The sequence below is a fragment of the Acinonyx jubatus genome, chromosome A3 (genome assembly GCF_027475565.1).
Source record: "Acinonyx jubatus isolate Ajub_Pintada_27869175 chromosome A3, VMU_Ajub_asm_v1.0, whole genome shotgun sequence".
NCBI classification, from domain to species: Eukaryota; Metazoa; Chordata; class Mammalia; order Carnivora; family Felidae; genus Acinonyx; species Acinonyx jubatus.
This window is the reverse complement of record NC_069388.1, coordinates 122443163-122456936: the sequence shown is the minus strand read 5'-3', so window position 1 is coordinate 122456936 and position 13774 is coordinate 122443163. Positions and strand designations below refer to the sequence as shown.

Genomic DNA, 13774 nt, shown 5'->3' with positions numbered 1-13774 from the left:
ACTTCTCCTTTAAACAACACTGTTTCTAAAAGTTCATGTGGAAAGGAAACAAACACCTATGGGTAAAGATAAGTGATTTAATTTAATCCTGAAAACAACCTTGAAGAAGTATCATTTTATCAAGTAAACAGGCTAAAAGTTTCATCCTATGAAGTGTGTAATCACTCTATGTAATTAGAGATCCTGAATACTAATCAAAGACACGAATATCATCAGAGTAATCAGTAGCCCCAGATTAGCATCCATGGGATAAAAATATTTTCTTTTCCTTAAATCAGAGTAAACTTGAATGGGCAATCTGAATTATAATTGAGGTACAGAAGGGTATTTTATCTAGAGAAAAACACAAGACCAGGTTTATTTCATACAATGTTATTCACACATTTTTCATTTTCTAATTTATACATAATATACAAAGTGAAGATAACATTATTTCATATGAACCAAGAAGAGCCAGGACTTAGACAAACTGGTCCAGAAACAATCCATTATCAAAAGGAGACACTCAAGAGTGAAGTCTAAGTGGTTCTGCCCAATTAAAGTTTCTTTATTCTGAAATGTCAGAGTTTAGCAAAACTCCATGCCAACTTATTGAATGGTGGAATCAGAGAGGTGGGCACCAAAATGGCAGACTGTAAAATTTCTAGAATAACAGATATTTTTCTAGAATAGGCCCCAAAGTATTGGGAAGATTGGGTTGTCAACCCTGGGATACATGGGAACATCAAAACCCCAAGAAGAAGGTTCAGTTTCCCAGCTATCCCCAAGACTTTCTAAGTTTGCAGGACAAAGGAAAGCCAGGAATTCAACTGTGCAAATCCAGGAAAGTCACTATCAATCTCCAACAAGGACGATTTGGATCATGATCAGCTCACGACTGTGAGTGGATACTGGGAGCAAAAGTTCGACACAGGGCCAAGACACTCTGAGGCTGGCAAAACAAAGTAGGACGGGAAAAGAGCAGCTTCGTATGGGGGGGCGGGGGGGGGAAGCACTGCCACTGTTGACTGGGACATGCTGATGAACCAGAAGGACTATGAGAGGGGACAGTGACAAGTGGTTGGATTTAATGGACTCAACATGGAATGTTGGGTTAGAAAACTAGAATAACTCAAAGTCAAACATGAAAAAGTATGCCTGGCACCCCAAACTTTATGCCATTATTTTTAGGTTCATGATAAGAACAGCTAAGTGATAAAACCTTTATATTCAATATTGTGCTCAGAAGAATGCTTTTCTTCTGCAGACTTCTAATAAAAAAATCCTTTACATGTTCAATCAAAAGAGATAGCATGGTTCATTAGTTGTTAGCACTAAACAGAAGTGGGTCAACATAAATGGTTTTATACAAAATACTGACTTCAACAAAATACAAAGCACTTTCTTTATCTTTCAGAAACTGAATATACAAAGCAAGTTTTTTTTCCAAAATATTTTCATAGGCAAAGGATTAAAAACGATTTTAATTATACACATATGGTCACAATTTTGCCTTAAAAAGATTGTTGGGAAATGTACATAAGGCCGCTTGTAAATGTACATCATGTTACTGTTATGTCCTATGTCCAGAGAAAAAAATGTTATCATACAGATTTGCTCTTACTTGGGAATAGGCTATTCAAAAATACAGTACTCTTCTGTACAAAGAAAAAAGTCACATCACATTTAATAAGATGGAAAAAGCATTGGCCTCCATGGTAACCAAAAATCTCAGTCCAATACTTTCTATTATGCACAATACCCTGACTTCTTGAAAGTGATCCAAATCCTAGTATGTCCATATTAACAGAGTCAACAACTATGTTATAAAAGAAAATGTTTCCCACAATAATAAAAAGAAAGCTGGTTCATACTTCTGAAACCATATAAAGATAAAAAATTTTTAAAAAATCACTCTCGATTTGGAGAAATAAATTTACATTATACAACACTATATGCCAGGTCAAATAGGGCAGGGACATAAATGTACACTAAAATGCAAATGTTTCCCAAAGAGATAAAACAAATTCCATTTACAGCATGAAGGTTTACAAATGTACACCTGTACAACCAAGGAAAGCATCACTACTAAATTAGCAAGGCTTTTGTAATAAACATTGAAACAAGATTTGCTTTTAAAGTGTAAACTTACATCTATTACTACACACACAATGCATATATTTATAGGAAGCAAAAAAAGCTATCTGAATATGTAGTCATGCTTAAATGTTGAGCTATCAAATTCACTTTTCAGTGGCCCCTTTTCACCTCTATCTGGTTCCTACTTTTGCAAAGTCTACTATGAAAAAGCAAAATAAAGCTCAACACTTCCTCAACATGTCCTTGTAATCCTATAAGCAAAACAATATACAAATTTCTACTCTTTCTCAGATTGCAAACCAAACTGAAAAGTTAAAATGGGACTTAACTTTTCATTTAGTGCACTTAACTGAATGGAAGTGTCACCATGATTTTTTTTCTTACCTCTTACAACAATTACATATGTAAGTATATACAATACTTCTGTACATTGCCAGAGACATTTTAGGGCAGTATTTGTATTAAAACCATATCCATTGTAAATAATGTAAGTTCTTTCATCTCAAATCATTTAATTCTTAACTTACTTGCGGAGATTTTATTTGCATGATAGTTTGTGAATTACCAAAATACAACTTAACTTTCTTTTTAAAATATTAATAATATTTATGCAGTTGATTGTTAATTGGTTATAAAAGGCTTCACACAAAGGACAAAAAAAAAAAAATAAGGACTATATTTCTATATACATCTCTATAAACCTGTTGTGCTATGGGGTCCGTAGACCTACCAGACTGCAAGCCAGTTTATTAAAAGAATACTGTACTTTTTCCTTTAAAAACTATTTTTTGTGACTTTACAAGGTAAAAATTTACAAAATATGTGACAGCTTTTTTTTTTGATAGTTACATCATATACAGGCATTCTGTGCTTTGCCAGCAATCCAATCTGATAGGTCTCCACTCAGGGCTGAATATAATTTATAATTCACCACCCCCACCCCCCAAATATACACAAGAACCTTAAAAAATTTACAAATGGATGAATAAAGTCAATAAATAGTTTTGCTTTAAAAAAAAATTTGAAGATTCATAGTTGAGTTGTGTTTTGATAATTCACAAAAGAAACATTCTTTTCACATGGTTACATCATCTTCTTTCTCTTTCCTTTACAGCATTCCATTTGGTGGTCCTCCAATAGGCCCTAGATCTGGGCTATTTTTCAAATAATATTTTTCCAACTTGGCCAGTATATGCTTCCCATATGTGTATTTGCGCAAAGTAGTAATGTGAGGTCGAATCTGAAAAATAAATAATCTGCTTAGTAAATCTAAGTGACTTTGGTTTCTGGCTTCTTAAAAAAGCACTCCTAAATCTGGGTGACTTAGAAAGAATAACTGGAATTTTAATATACAAATCCTTTAAAGAAAAGTTGTTTTCAAAAGTAGTTCATCCTACTCAATCTCTCCAATTATACTCTCAAAACTGTCCAATGAATAAACAAACCACTACTTCTAAACTGTTACATATGCAAATAGTAGACGGGGCTCCAAACATAGCAGGGAAGCATCACTAGTGAGTTATTGAGTTCTTTAAAAGTTGATGAAGGCAGAATTTTCTAGCTTAAGTTGGAGACAAAAATTCAATAGGGAAAATAGAGCAAAAGACATAAATGAGCAATCAGATGTGTGATGTGTGATTTTAAATTGTTCAAAATCTCACTAATAGTTTTTAAAATGTAAATGAAACTACTCATTAGAATCATATCATTATCTTCCACACAGACTGGCAAAAACTTTATAAATAACAACTGGTATTGATGAGATGATGGCAAAACAGGCATTCTTATTATATCTTGGATAGATGTGCAAACATGTACAGATTTTTTTAAAGCAAAACCTGGCTGTGTCTATCAACATGTAAAATGTTTACATACTTTGCCCCACAATTCCACATCTAGGAATTTATCCTACAAAACAGTTAATCACGCAAAGACATTCACATACAGCACTGCTTATGACAGTTAAAAACCTGGAAACAATCCAAATGTCATAAAGATGATAGTGGTTAATGTAATTGTTAAAAAGAAGACTGACAATTTTTCTATGTATATACTTTTAAGCAGAAATATTAAATTTTAAAAAGGTAAAAAAAAATTATGATCTACTTCTCTCTATACGACAAGAGGTCCAAAGAACTTATGTATCTGTCCCCGGTTTCTTAATGAATAAATTTACAAAAACGTGGAGTATATATATAGTATTTCTTCCAGTGGGTTTTTTTTTTTTTTTTTTTTTGTTTTGTTTTGTTTTCTTTTAAGTTTCTCTTTGGAGTGAGTGAGCAAGCGAGCACATGTATGACCAGGGAAGGGGCAGAGGGAGAGGGATAATCCCAAGCAGGCTCTGTGCTGTTACCACAGAGCCCAATGCAGGGCTGGATCCCATGAACTGTGACATCATGACCACAGCCAGAATCAAGTTTCCGAATGAGCCACACAGAACCCCCACATCTAGTGTTCATTTTAACAGTAAGTTTTCCTATGGAAATTTATGAGCTAGATTCTAGAGAGAAGACAGAGATAAAAAAACAAAACAAAACAAAAAAAAAAACCCAAATTCACTTTAGAAAACTGCATTACATTAGTGAGAAAACCTAATTAGATTTTAAAATCAATGTTCAACCCATGTATCATGGCAAATCAAATATATCTCAATAAGATGGGGATGGGCAATGCTAAAGGCATTAAATAGATGAGAAATAAATTTGATTTTATTGAGATTACTTTAAGAATTTTAATAAAAGGGTACACCATACCTACATTTGTCAAAGGTTATCCATTGATTTTAGATTTTTTTCTCCAGTTACATCACATGAGGAAATTAAAACCTAGGAAGTTAAAATTGTATCCTGAAAGTCACACAAATTGAATCATCTATTTTAAATGCTATAAGCTGTATTACCTTATGCATAATTATCTTTCTCTGGGCAGGTTCAGCCATATCAATCATCTTCTGAACCACGTAATTGGCATACTGGTCCTTCATCATGGTGTATAAGGCACTGTGAGCACCATCATTCTGGCAGCAAACTTCATCAATCAGTAAAGCTCTCTCGGCACGGGAGGCATGGGTAACACACTTTTCTACTACATTGCTAAAAATTCAAGTATATACACAAAAAATTTTGTTACTTTTTCCTTTATAGTAAATTTCCCTTGGTTTTAAAAGAACTTGCTTAACACATTGGAAGACAAAAGAGTGAAGATGGTATTCTCTTACCCTTTACTTTCAAAAACAAACAAACAAAAAAGAACTAGTATTATAGAGGAACCCATACTGGATATTCACAAGTGTAATTACATGCCTCTTAAAATTAAAATTACAAAGAGGAAACTAGAGACTAAGCCATTAGTAAGGTCTGAGACTTTCATTAACAAGCACTAAACTAATTTGCATTTATAGGTTTGGGGAGACCAATCATTTTCTGAATACAGACTTCAAAAATGGAATATACATAGGCAGATGGATTTGTCATGAGGAGTCTTCAAGAATAAAAGGAATAGTCTGTATGTGCTTTTTCCCTCTACTAAAAGAAACATTATATTTGAATGTCATATTCTACATGCATTTGTTTACTAATAAAAGAGCTGAAAGAACTGACCCTTGGAATTAGAAAATATTGCAATACCTGGCAAATTTGTGTTGACTCAGGGCTAAGACTTTTCCTCGGATTTCAGAAACAATTTTGCTTTTGTCTTCAGGTCGACCGTGTTCCAAGACATGCTGAATAACGTAATTGCCATACTGATCCTAAGTACAGATGTTTAAAAATTACTTTCCTTAAGTCACCCCTTAAAAATAATGACTATTCTTTAAAAAGATACTATTTTTCTAAAGATCCAGTAGTATATAGTCAGGAGAATACACCAAGCTTTTTTGTCTTACTGTGTGTTTTTACAGTGTGTCAATTTAGGAAAAATTACATTTTCCTATATTCTGAACCACTGTCAGAAACACATAAACATTGACAACTATTACGGAGTTCATACCTGTACCAACTGCTCTGTATGTTGGTGGAGTTCCTCTAAGATAGGTAAAGTCTGCTCTGCAGTGCAATGCTCGAGGATGCGCTGGATCACTCTGCAGCCGTAAGGATGAGTTGAAAGTACAAACACCTTAAGACAAGTGCAAGAAATACATTTACTTTATCTGGCATTTCTGGAAAGTTCTATGAGGCAGACAGGTTTTTGATGACATGCTGAATTAATCTAAAATAGAAGGGTGGGGAGTCACCTCTAATATGACTACCATCCTATTGGTAAAGACTGGAAAGTGAGGTGCTCAATTCAGGAGCTAACAGATATTTTGATCAAAAGGAACCTACCAGATATGTATTAGTTACTAATTGATATTTATTTTCTGTGTTTTACTGTACAGTCTTAAGTCTTCTTCCCTCCTTTACTTCTCCCCGAAAATCTGGAGAACACTGTTGGGTTTCTAATTCTAATAGCTGTGATCCCAAAGTAATACAATTGATGGGGTGCCTGGGTGGCTCAGTTGGTTAAGGGTGTGACTTCAGGTCACGATTTCACGGATAATGAGTGCAAGCCCTGCATTGGCCTCTGTGATGACAGCTCCAAGCCTGAAGCCTGCTTTGAATTCTGTGTCTCCCTCTCTCTGCCCCTCCCTTGCTAACACTCTCTCTCTTGCTCAGAAATAAAGATTAAAAAAAAAAAATTAAAAACAAAACAAAGTAATACAACTGAACTCTTATTTCCACATATTTCAGCTTCAAAAAAATGAAGCTATCTATTGACGCACTCTATTAAAGAGGCAGAAATCACTGTACATTCAGTTTTGTCTCCTATTTTTGTCTGTCATTACTGGGTATTATAATCTTGTGACTTAGGAAAAATGTGTTAACACTCCAATGCTAAAAGAATGCCCTGCTAATTAGAAGACAAAAATAAACCTTACTTGTCCTTTGAAAGCATCAATGATGAACTGTAGTGACTGTGGCTGAACACATTCAATACATTTTTGTACAACATGGTTTCCATTCTGATCTTTCACACATTTGAGTACATGACCATCTAGCTCCTTTACCATTTCACTCTGCAAAGAGAAGATGACATTTAAAAAATTACCTCATCAAGAAATGTTAACAGGATTAGAAAGAGTACAAAAGTATACTCAAAAATGTGTCGGCAATATTTTAGATATCAAAGTTTAAAATCCATACTCCCTGCCCCTCCAAACAGAAATTGAGATGGTTACCAAAACATTTCGTAGGACTGCAATGTAAATGACACTTGTTAAAAAATAACCTAGGGATCCTGAACCTGCCATATTTAAATGACTTTCTTCACTTTGTATACCTTCCACACAACTTTCTCAGCTGACTATAATATACATATACAAATAATTCCAAATTCTATACTTTTTCTCTGCTTAGCACTCCCTTTCCTTCAAATAATTTTTAATACCTACATGAGTCTATTAAGTGCATGGGAAAGGGTAAGGAATTGAGCACTTAAGGGCTATGTGACTTTCACATATTATCTCAATGATAGGAAGAAATCAGACATTTTAATTCTTTTTTTAATGAGCTTATATTAAAGAACTCATTTAATATAACTTTTCTTTATTATGTGATACTTTCTTCAGGGACAAATCTTTGGGAAATTTTAGATTTTTGTTCATTTAACCAGGAAAAATGACCCTTTCATGTGTATTTCTTTGCTTACTCGTAAGGTTTTCACATTTACAATCTTTCTCACCCAAAGAACTCCCAGCTACCTACTACTCCCAGTTACCTACTACCTACTGAATAACTGTAGAGAAATTCTGTTAAGCCAAAATACAACACAGATGTTTAACTATAAACTAAATAACAAAATAAAATGTTACTTAGTTTACAATCCAAACAATACCATTAATAGGTTTCTCTAAGGCTTATTCCCAGTGCTTTATATTTTTAAGTATTAAAGACATTTAAAGTCTTTATTATTTACTTATTAAGTGTAACCAACAATGTTATATTAGTTTCAGGTGTGCAACAGTGATTAAACAATCATACACATTGCACAATGTGCACCACAATAAGGTATAGTCACCATACAACGTTATTACATTATTGACTATAATCCCTATGGTGCACTTTTCATCTCTGTGACTTAAATTTTATAACCGGAAGTTTACACTTCTTAATCCCTTTCACCTATTGCCTCCCCATCCTGCTATCCACACAAGAACTTGTTCTCTGTAGTTGAGAGTCTGTTGTTCTGTTTATCAGATTCCACATATAACTGGAATCATAGGTACAGTATTTGTCCTTTCTCTGACTGATTTCACTTAGTATAATACCCTCTAGGTTGATCCATGTTACTGCAATTGACAAGATCTCATTCTTTAAAATATCTTTATTTAAAAAAAAAATTTTTTTTTTTAACGTTTATTCATTTCTGAGAGAGAGAAAGAAAGACAGAGCATGAGCAAGGGAGGGGGAGAGAAAGGGAGAGGGAGACACAGAATCCGAAGCAGGCTCCAGGCTCTGAGCTGTCATAATAGAGCCCATCACAGGGCACAGCGAGATCATGACCTGAGCAGAAGTTGAAAGCTCAACCAACTGAGCCACCCTGGCATGCCCAAAATATCTTTATCTATACCAGTTTGAGACTTAGGATCAAGCATTTGTGTAAGCATCTACAATAATCAAAATCTGTTCATCTTGTTCCATTGTGACATATCTTCAATTATTCTAAAACTCAGGATTTCCTCCAGAGTAATGCTATTTTCTCACAAATTTTCAATGGTGTGATTAATGCACACATACAAACATATTCATCCATACATGTTATGACTGTTTTTAATTCTGGGATTTATTATACAATAATATATGTGGGTGGAGAATCAAAGCTGATCTCTTTCCAAATTTACTAATTACTGATACCTTTAAAGAAACAATTATTTCCTTTACTCTATGTGTCATTGTAATACATAAGCTAGTTATATAGAAAATAGTGATCTATTTAGGGTTATAAATTTAATTCCTAAGGTCTGCTTAATTTCACGTGAAACCCACACTAATTAGTGATGCTTCACAATTTATTTTAAAAAATCTAGCAGATCAGCATTTACTCTCAAACTCTTAATATTCTTGTCTATTTCAAATAATTTTAAAAATTATTTTGATGAATTACCAAAAGATTCCCAGAGTATGACTGGAATTACATCAGTCCTTTTTTGATTTAAAATAAGACTTCTTCCATCCAAAAATTTGATATATTCCCATTTACAGGTGTTCTCTTTTCTCTTTAAAGAATCGTGAATCTTGTTAACAGAATTCTTAGGTTAATTTCCTATTGAATGAAAGTTTTAAGAACTTTATGTGTATAATTTCTAATTGGCATATAGAATGCAACTGGCTTTAAATTTTTTATCCTTTGAAGAAACTGATGTCTGGTTACAGGAAGCAGATAAGAAGGAAAAGATTGTTTTAAGGTCACAGAAATAAATTTTTAAATAAAACTGGTTTTGTTTCTGTACTTTCATATTTGCTGCTACAGTAGCTCAATATTTTACAGAGCTAACATATAAATCTGGCTCCATTTAAAAACTGGAGTACTTTCTAGTACAACCAGAATGGAAGGAAACCGTGCACCACAGTTTTCCAGATGGGTGGGTTGACTGCTTTGTTTAGCTGATGCATGCTTAATATTCTCCTATAGGCCAACATCAAAGAAGTCTGGGAAAACTCTTACCTTGTAGCATTATGATTCCTGCTGGGCACTGGCATTTTGTGAAACCTTATGGGGGAGAGTAATGCTGGGGCAGAAATGTGAATTATGTAGATGGGTGGTTTCACGTCCTCAGACCTCTCCTAGACCCCGTACAGTTCTCTTAACTGTGCCAGTCCCCAGTTGACAAGCTTTGTATCCACTTGTCCGCTCAATTTAAATATAGCTGTACATAGTTGACAGTGGCCATAGCTAAGTTACTTATTAGCAATATCTGACTTTCAACAGTAATGAAAATGGTTTTGGATTTTCTTTTATTTCCTAAAAATGAATACAATGTCAGAACTTCACATTTTATTTTATTTTTTAATTTTTTTTAATGTTTATTTATTTTTGAGACAGAGAGAGACAGAGCATGGATGGGGGAGGGGCAGAGAGAGACGGAGACACAGAATCTGAAGCGGGCTTCAGGCTCCAAGCTGTCAGCACAGAGCCCGACGCGGGGCTTGAACTCACGGACCATGAGATCATGACCTGAGCCGAAGTTGGATGCTTAACCGACTGAGCCACCCTGGAACCCCAGAACTTCAAATTTATACACTAGTACCTGGCTATTAGTATTTTACAGGAACCATAGTTCTTGGGGACTTTATATATATACATATGTACATATACATATATATTTTGTGTGTGTGTGTGACTTTTTTGTAAACTAAGTCCGATTCAACATTACAATCATTTTAGAGTTACTATAACCAATGAGAATAGCATGTTTTTTCAAATCTGTTCTGAGCCTATAGTGTTTCCTTTGTGAACATATCTCTATTTTATACATTTTGTGTAGTTACACTGTACTAAAATATTAGCTTGTTTGATATAAGGAAAGTATGTATTGAGTACCTTTTTGCTAGCCTGGCTGTTTAACCTTTTAAAAAAAAAAAGGTTTACGCTTTAAAAAAAAAAATCTTTAAACTGGTCTTTCTTGCATGTTATAAATAAAGTTGCAGCTAAAAGGGACAGGCAGAGGGGTGCCTGGGTGGCTCAGTCGGTTAAATGTCCAACTTCGGCTCAGGTCATGATCTCACAGTTCGTGAGTTCAAGCCCCGGGTTGGGCTCTGTGCTGACAGCTCGGAGACTGAAGCCTGCTTTGGATTCTGTGACTCCCTCTCTCCCTGCCCCTTCCCCGCTCATGCTCTGTCCCTCTCTGTCTCTCAAAAAATAAATAAACGTTAAAAAAAAAAAAAGTAAAAAAAAAACAAAAAAACAAAAAAAGGATAGGCAGGGAAAACTAGTTTTGAGTGTCTTAGAATAGAAACATAAGATTAAGATTTTTTTTTCTCATTAAAATGTCTTATTCATGATTTATGGAAAAAATAAAACAAAATTTTTTTACCTGTGCTTGCTTCAGCAGCATGTACACTAAAAGTGGAATGGTGGGGCACCTGGGTGGCTCAATCAGTTAAGCATTCAACTCCGGCTCAGGTCATGATCTCACAGCTTCTAAATTTGAGCCCCGTGTCGGGCTCTATGCTGACAGCTCAGAGCCTGGAGCCCAGTTCAGATTCTGTGTCTGCCTCTCCCCTGTGCTCACTTTCACACTCTCTCTCTCTCAAATATGAATAAACATTAAAATAAAAAAAAAAAAAAGTGGAATGGTACAGGGGCACCTGAGTGGCTCAGTTGGTTAAGCATCCAACTTCAGCTCAGGTCATGACCTCATGATTCATGAGTTCGAACCCCACATCAGGCTCTATGCTGACAGCTCAGAGTTTGGAGCTGGCTTCAGATTCTGTGTCTCCCTTTCTCTCTGATCCTGCCCAACTCATGCTCTCTCTCAAACACAAACATTTAAAAAAAAAAAAAAAAAGTGGAATGGTACAACGACTAGTATAGCCTCTGTGCAAGGATGACACACAAATTGTGAAGCGTTATGTTTTTATGTGAACTGGAATTAAAAAAAAAAAAGCACTGTATTGAAAAAAGAAAATTTTATTCTTGTGGTTATAAATGTAGTACAATCTGGGGCGCCTGGGTGGCACAGTTGGTTAAGTGTCCGACTTCAGCTCAGGTCATGATCTCCCAGTTCATAGGTTTGAGCCCTGCGACGGGCTCGGACAGCTCAGAGACTGGAGCCTGCTTTGGATTCTGTGTCTGTCTCTGTCTCTCTCTCAAAAATAAACAAACATTTAAAAAAAGTTAAAAAAAAAAAAAAGAAGTGGTACAATCCAAATACATTTTGGAAACAATAAAGGTATTCCTGATACTACAGGGAATCAAATAAGCAAGTGTAGCATTTTGCTTCCCACACAGCAGGCCCTCAAATTATCTTCATTTAAAGACGAAGAGATGTTGAAGAGAATGAAGAGGACAGACAGATCAAAGATCTATAGTATAATATGTAATTAAAACGTACTGTTTGAGACAGGTTATTTAAAGTATTTTATTCTAATTGGGGAAATATAAAGTAATAATTTAAAAACTGAATAAAATACAAAAAGTTTGTCTTAACTTACAATTACCTGCTGGTCAGATGAAATAGACTCCAGAGCTTTCTGGATAACACGACAGCCATACATCTGCAAGGCTAAAGGCAGAACATGCCCACGAATACGAGTGGCGAGAGCTAATTTTTGATCCAAACTCCCAAACTGATAGAAAAGAAATCAGTATTAATAAAAATAACCATTATATTAATTTTGCTAAACCTGAATAACCCACTGTTTGCGGCCTATTCATTCTATTTTTAAAATATCACAATTTGTAATCATGTAGGGAAGAGGACTTAGGTAAAAGCTAATTAAGATAAATCCAGAACTGCCTGAAACAACTGCACTACTTTTATGGGGGGGTTAAATCTCATTATCTAAAATTTCCTTTTTACTAATATATTAATCACCTGTAATTCTTTTAAAGTAAACAGCATTACATTTCATTTTAAACAAATAAAATCCCCTCATCTTTAACGTAATGAACTTCTGACCATGCATTCAGACCAAATTACATTCAGACAAACTATATTCTGATGTAACTATGAAGCAAACTTAAGTAAAACTAAAACAGAGATACTTAGTTGTAAACTGAAAATTAGATAAAATACAAAATACATGACACATCTAACAAGTGTAAATAAAGACTATACTATTACCACTAATTTCTTCATCTAAGATTTACTCTCAATGCTTTATATTTTCAAATATTAATCAGATTACTACTAAACTTCTCATTTAAAGTAGGCCCATATATTTTAAAAATATTTTTGTGATAAAATATATAGCATAAAATGTCATTTTAACCATTTTTAAGTGCATAATTCAATGGCATTAATTCATAATGTTGTGCAATTATCACTACAAACTGTTTCCAAATCATTCCCGTTGCCTCAAACAGAAACACTGCATACATTAAGCAGTAACCCCCCCCCACTCCCCCACCCCCCCCTCAGCACCTGGAAAACCCTAATCTACTTTATGCCCCTATCAATTTGGCTGTTCTAGCTATCTCCTATAAGAAAAACACTATGATGTTTGTCCTTTTACATCTGGTTTATTTTACTTAGCTTCATCCATGATGTAGCACGTAACAGAACTTTATTCCTCATGGCTGAATAACATTCTTATTGTATGCATATACCACATTTATCGATTCATCTGTTGGACATATAGGTTGTTCCCACCTTTTGGCTACTGTGAATAATGCGGAAACAAATGGTGTTTGAGTCCTTGTTTTCAATTCTTTTGGGTATACAGGAGTGGAATTGCTGGGTTGTAAGATAATTTTTATGTTTAGTTTTTTTTTTTTTTTTAAGGAACTGCCGAGGTGCCTGGGTGGCTCAGGTGGGTAAGTGTCCAGCTCTTCATTTGGGCTCAAGTCATGATCTCAAGGTCATGAGACTGAGCCTCATGCCACCTCCACTGGGCATGGAGCCTGCATGGGATTCTCTCTCTCCCCTCTGTCCCTTTCCCTGCTCACACGTGCTCTCTCTCAAAAAAAGAAAAGTTTGAAGGAACTGCCAAACTTT

The 13774-nt window shown here is 34.8% G+C and overlaps 1 protein-coding gene across 13 annotated transcripts in view; it reads right to left on the bottom strand.

The window, feature by feature from the left end:
* Positions 1-61: 61 nt before the first annotated feature.
* Positions 62-13774, bottom strand: part of PUM2 (pumilio RNA binding family member 2) — a 98584-nt gene continuing 84871 nt past the window's right edge. For 9 of the 13 annotated variants that reach the window (XM_053201198.1, XM_053201195.1, XM_053201201.1 and 6 more), the window contains 6 exons: positions 12270-12404; positions 6995-7132; positions 6067-6192; positions 5706-5827; positions 4979-5171; positions 62-3319 (listed from right to left, as the gene is read on the bottom strand). In XM_053201198.1, coding sequence (XP_053057173.1) covers positions 3188-3319; positions 4979-5171; positions 5706-5827; positions 6067-6192; positions 6995-7132; positions 12270-12404 — 846 coding nt within the window. In that variant the 3' untranslated portion in view covers positions 62-3187. The remainder of the gene's footprint in view (positions 3320-4978; positions 5172-5705; positions 5828-6066; positions 6193-6994; positions 7133-12269; positions 12405-13774) is intronic. The other 4 variants (XM_053201197.1, XM_053201202.1, XM_027033261.2 and 1 more) reach the window with 1 other exon arrangement.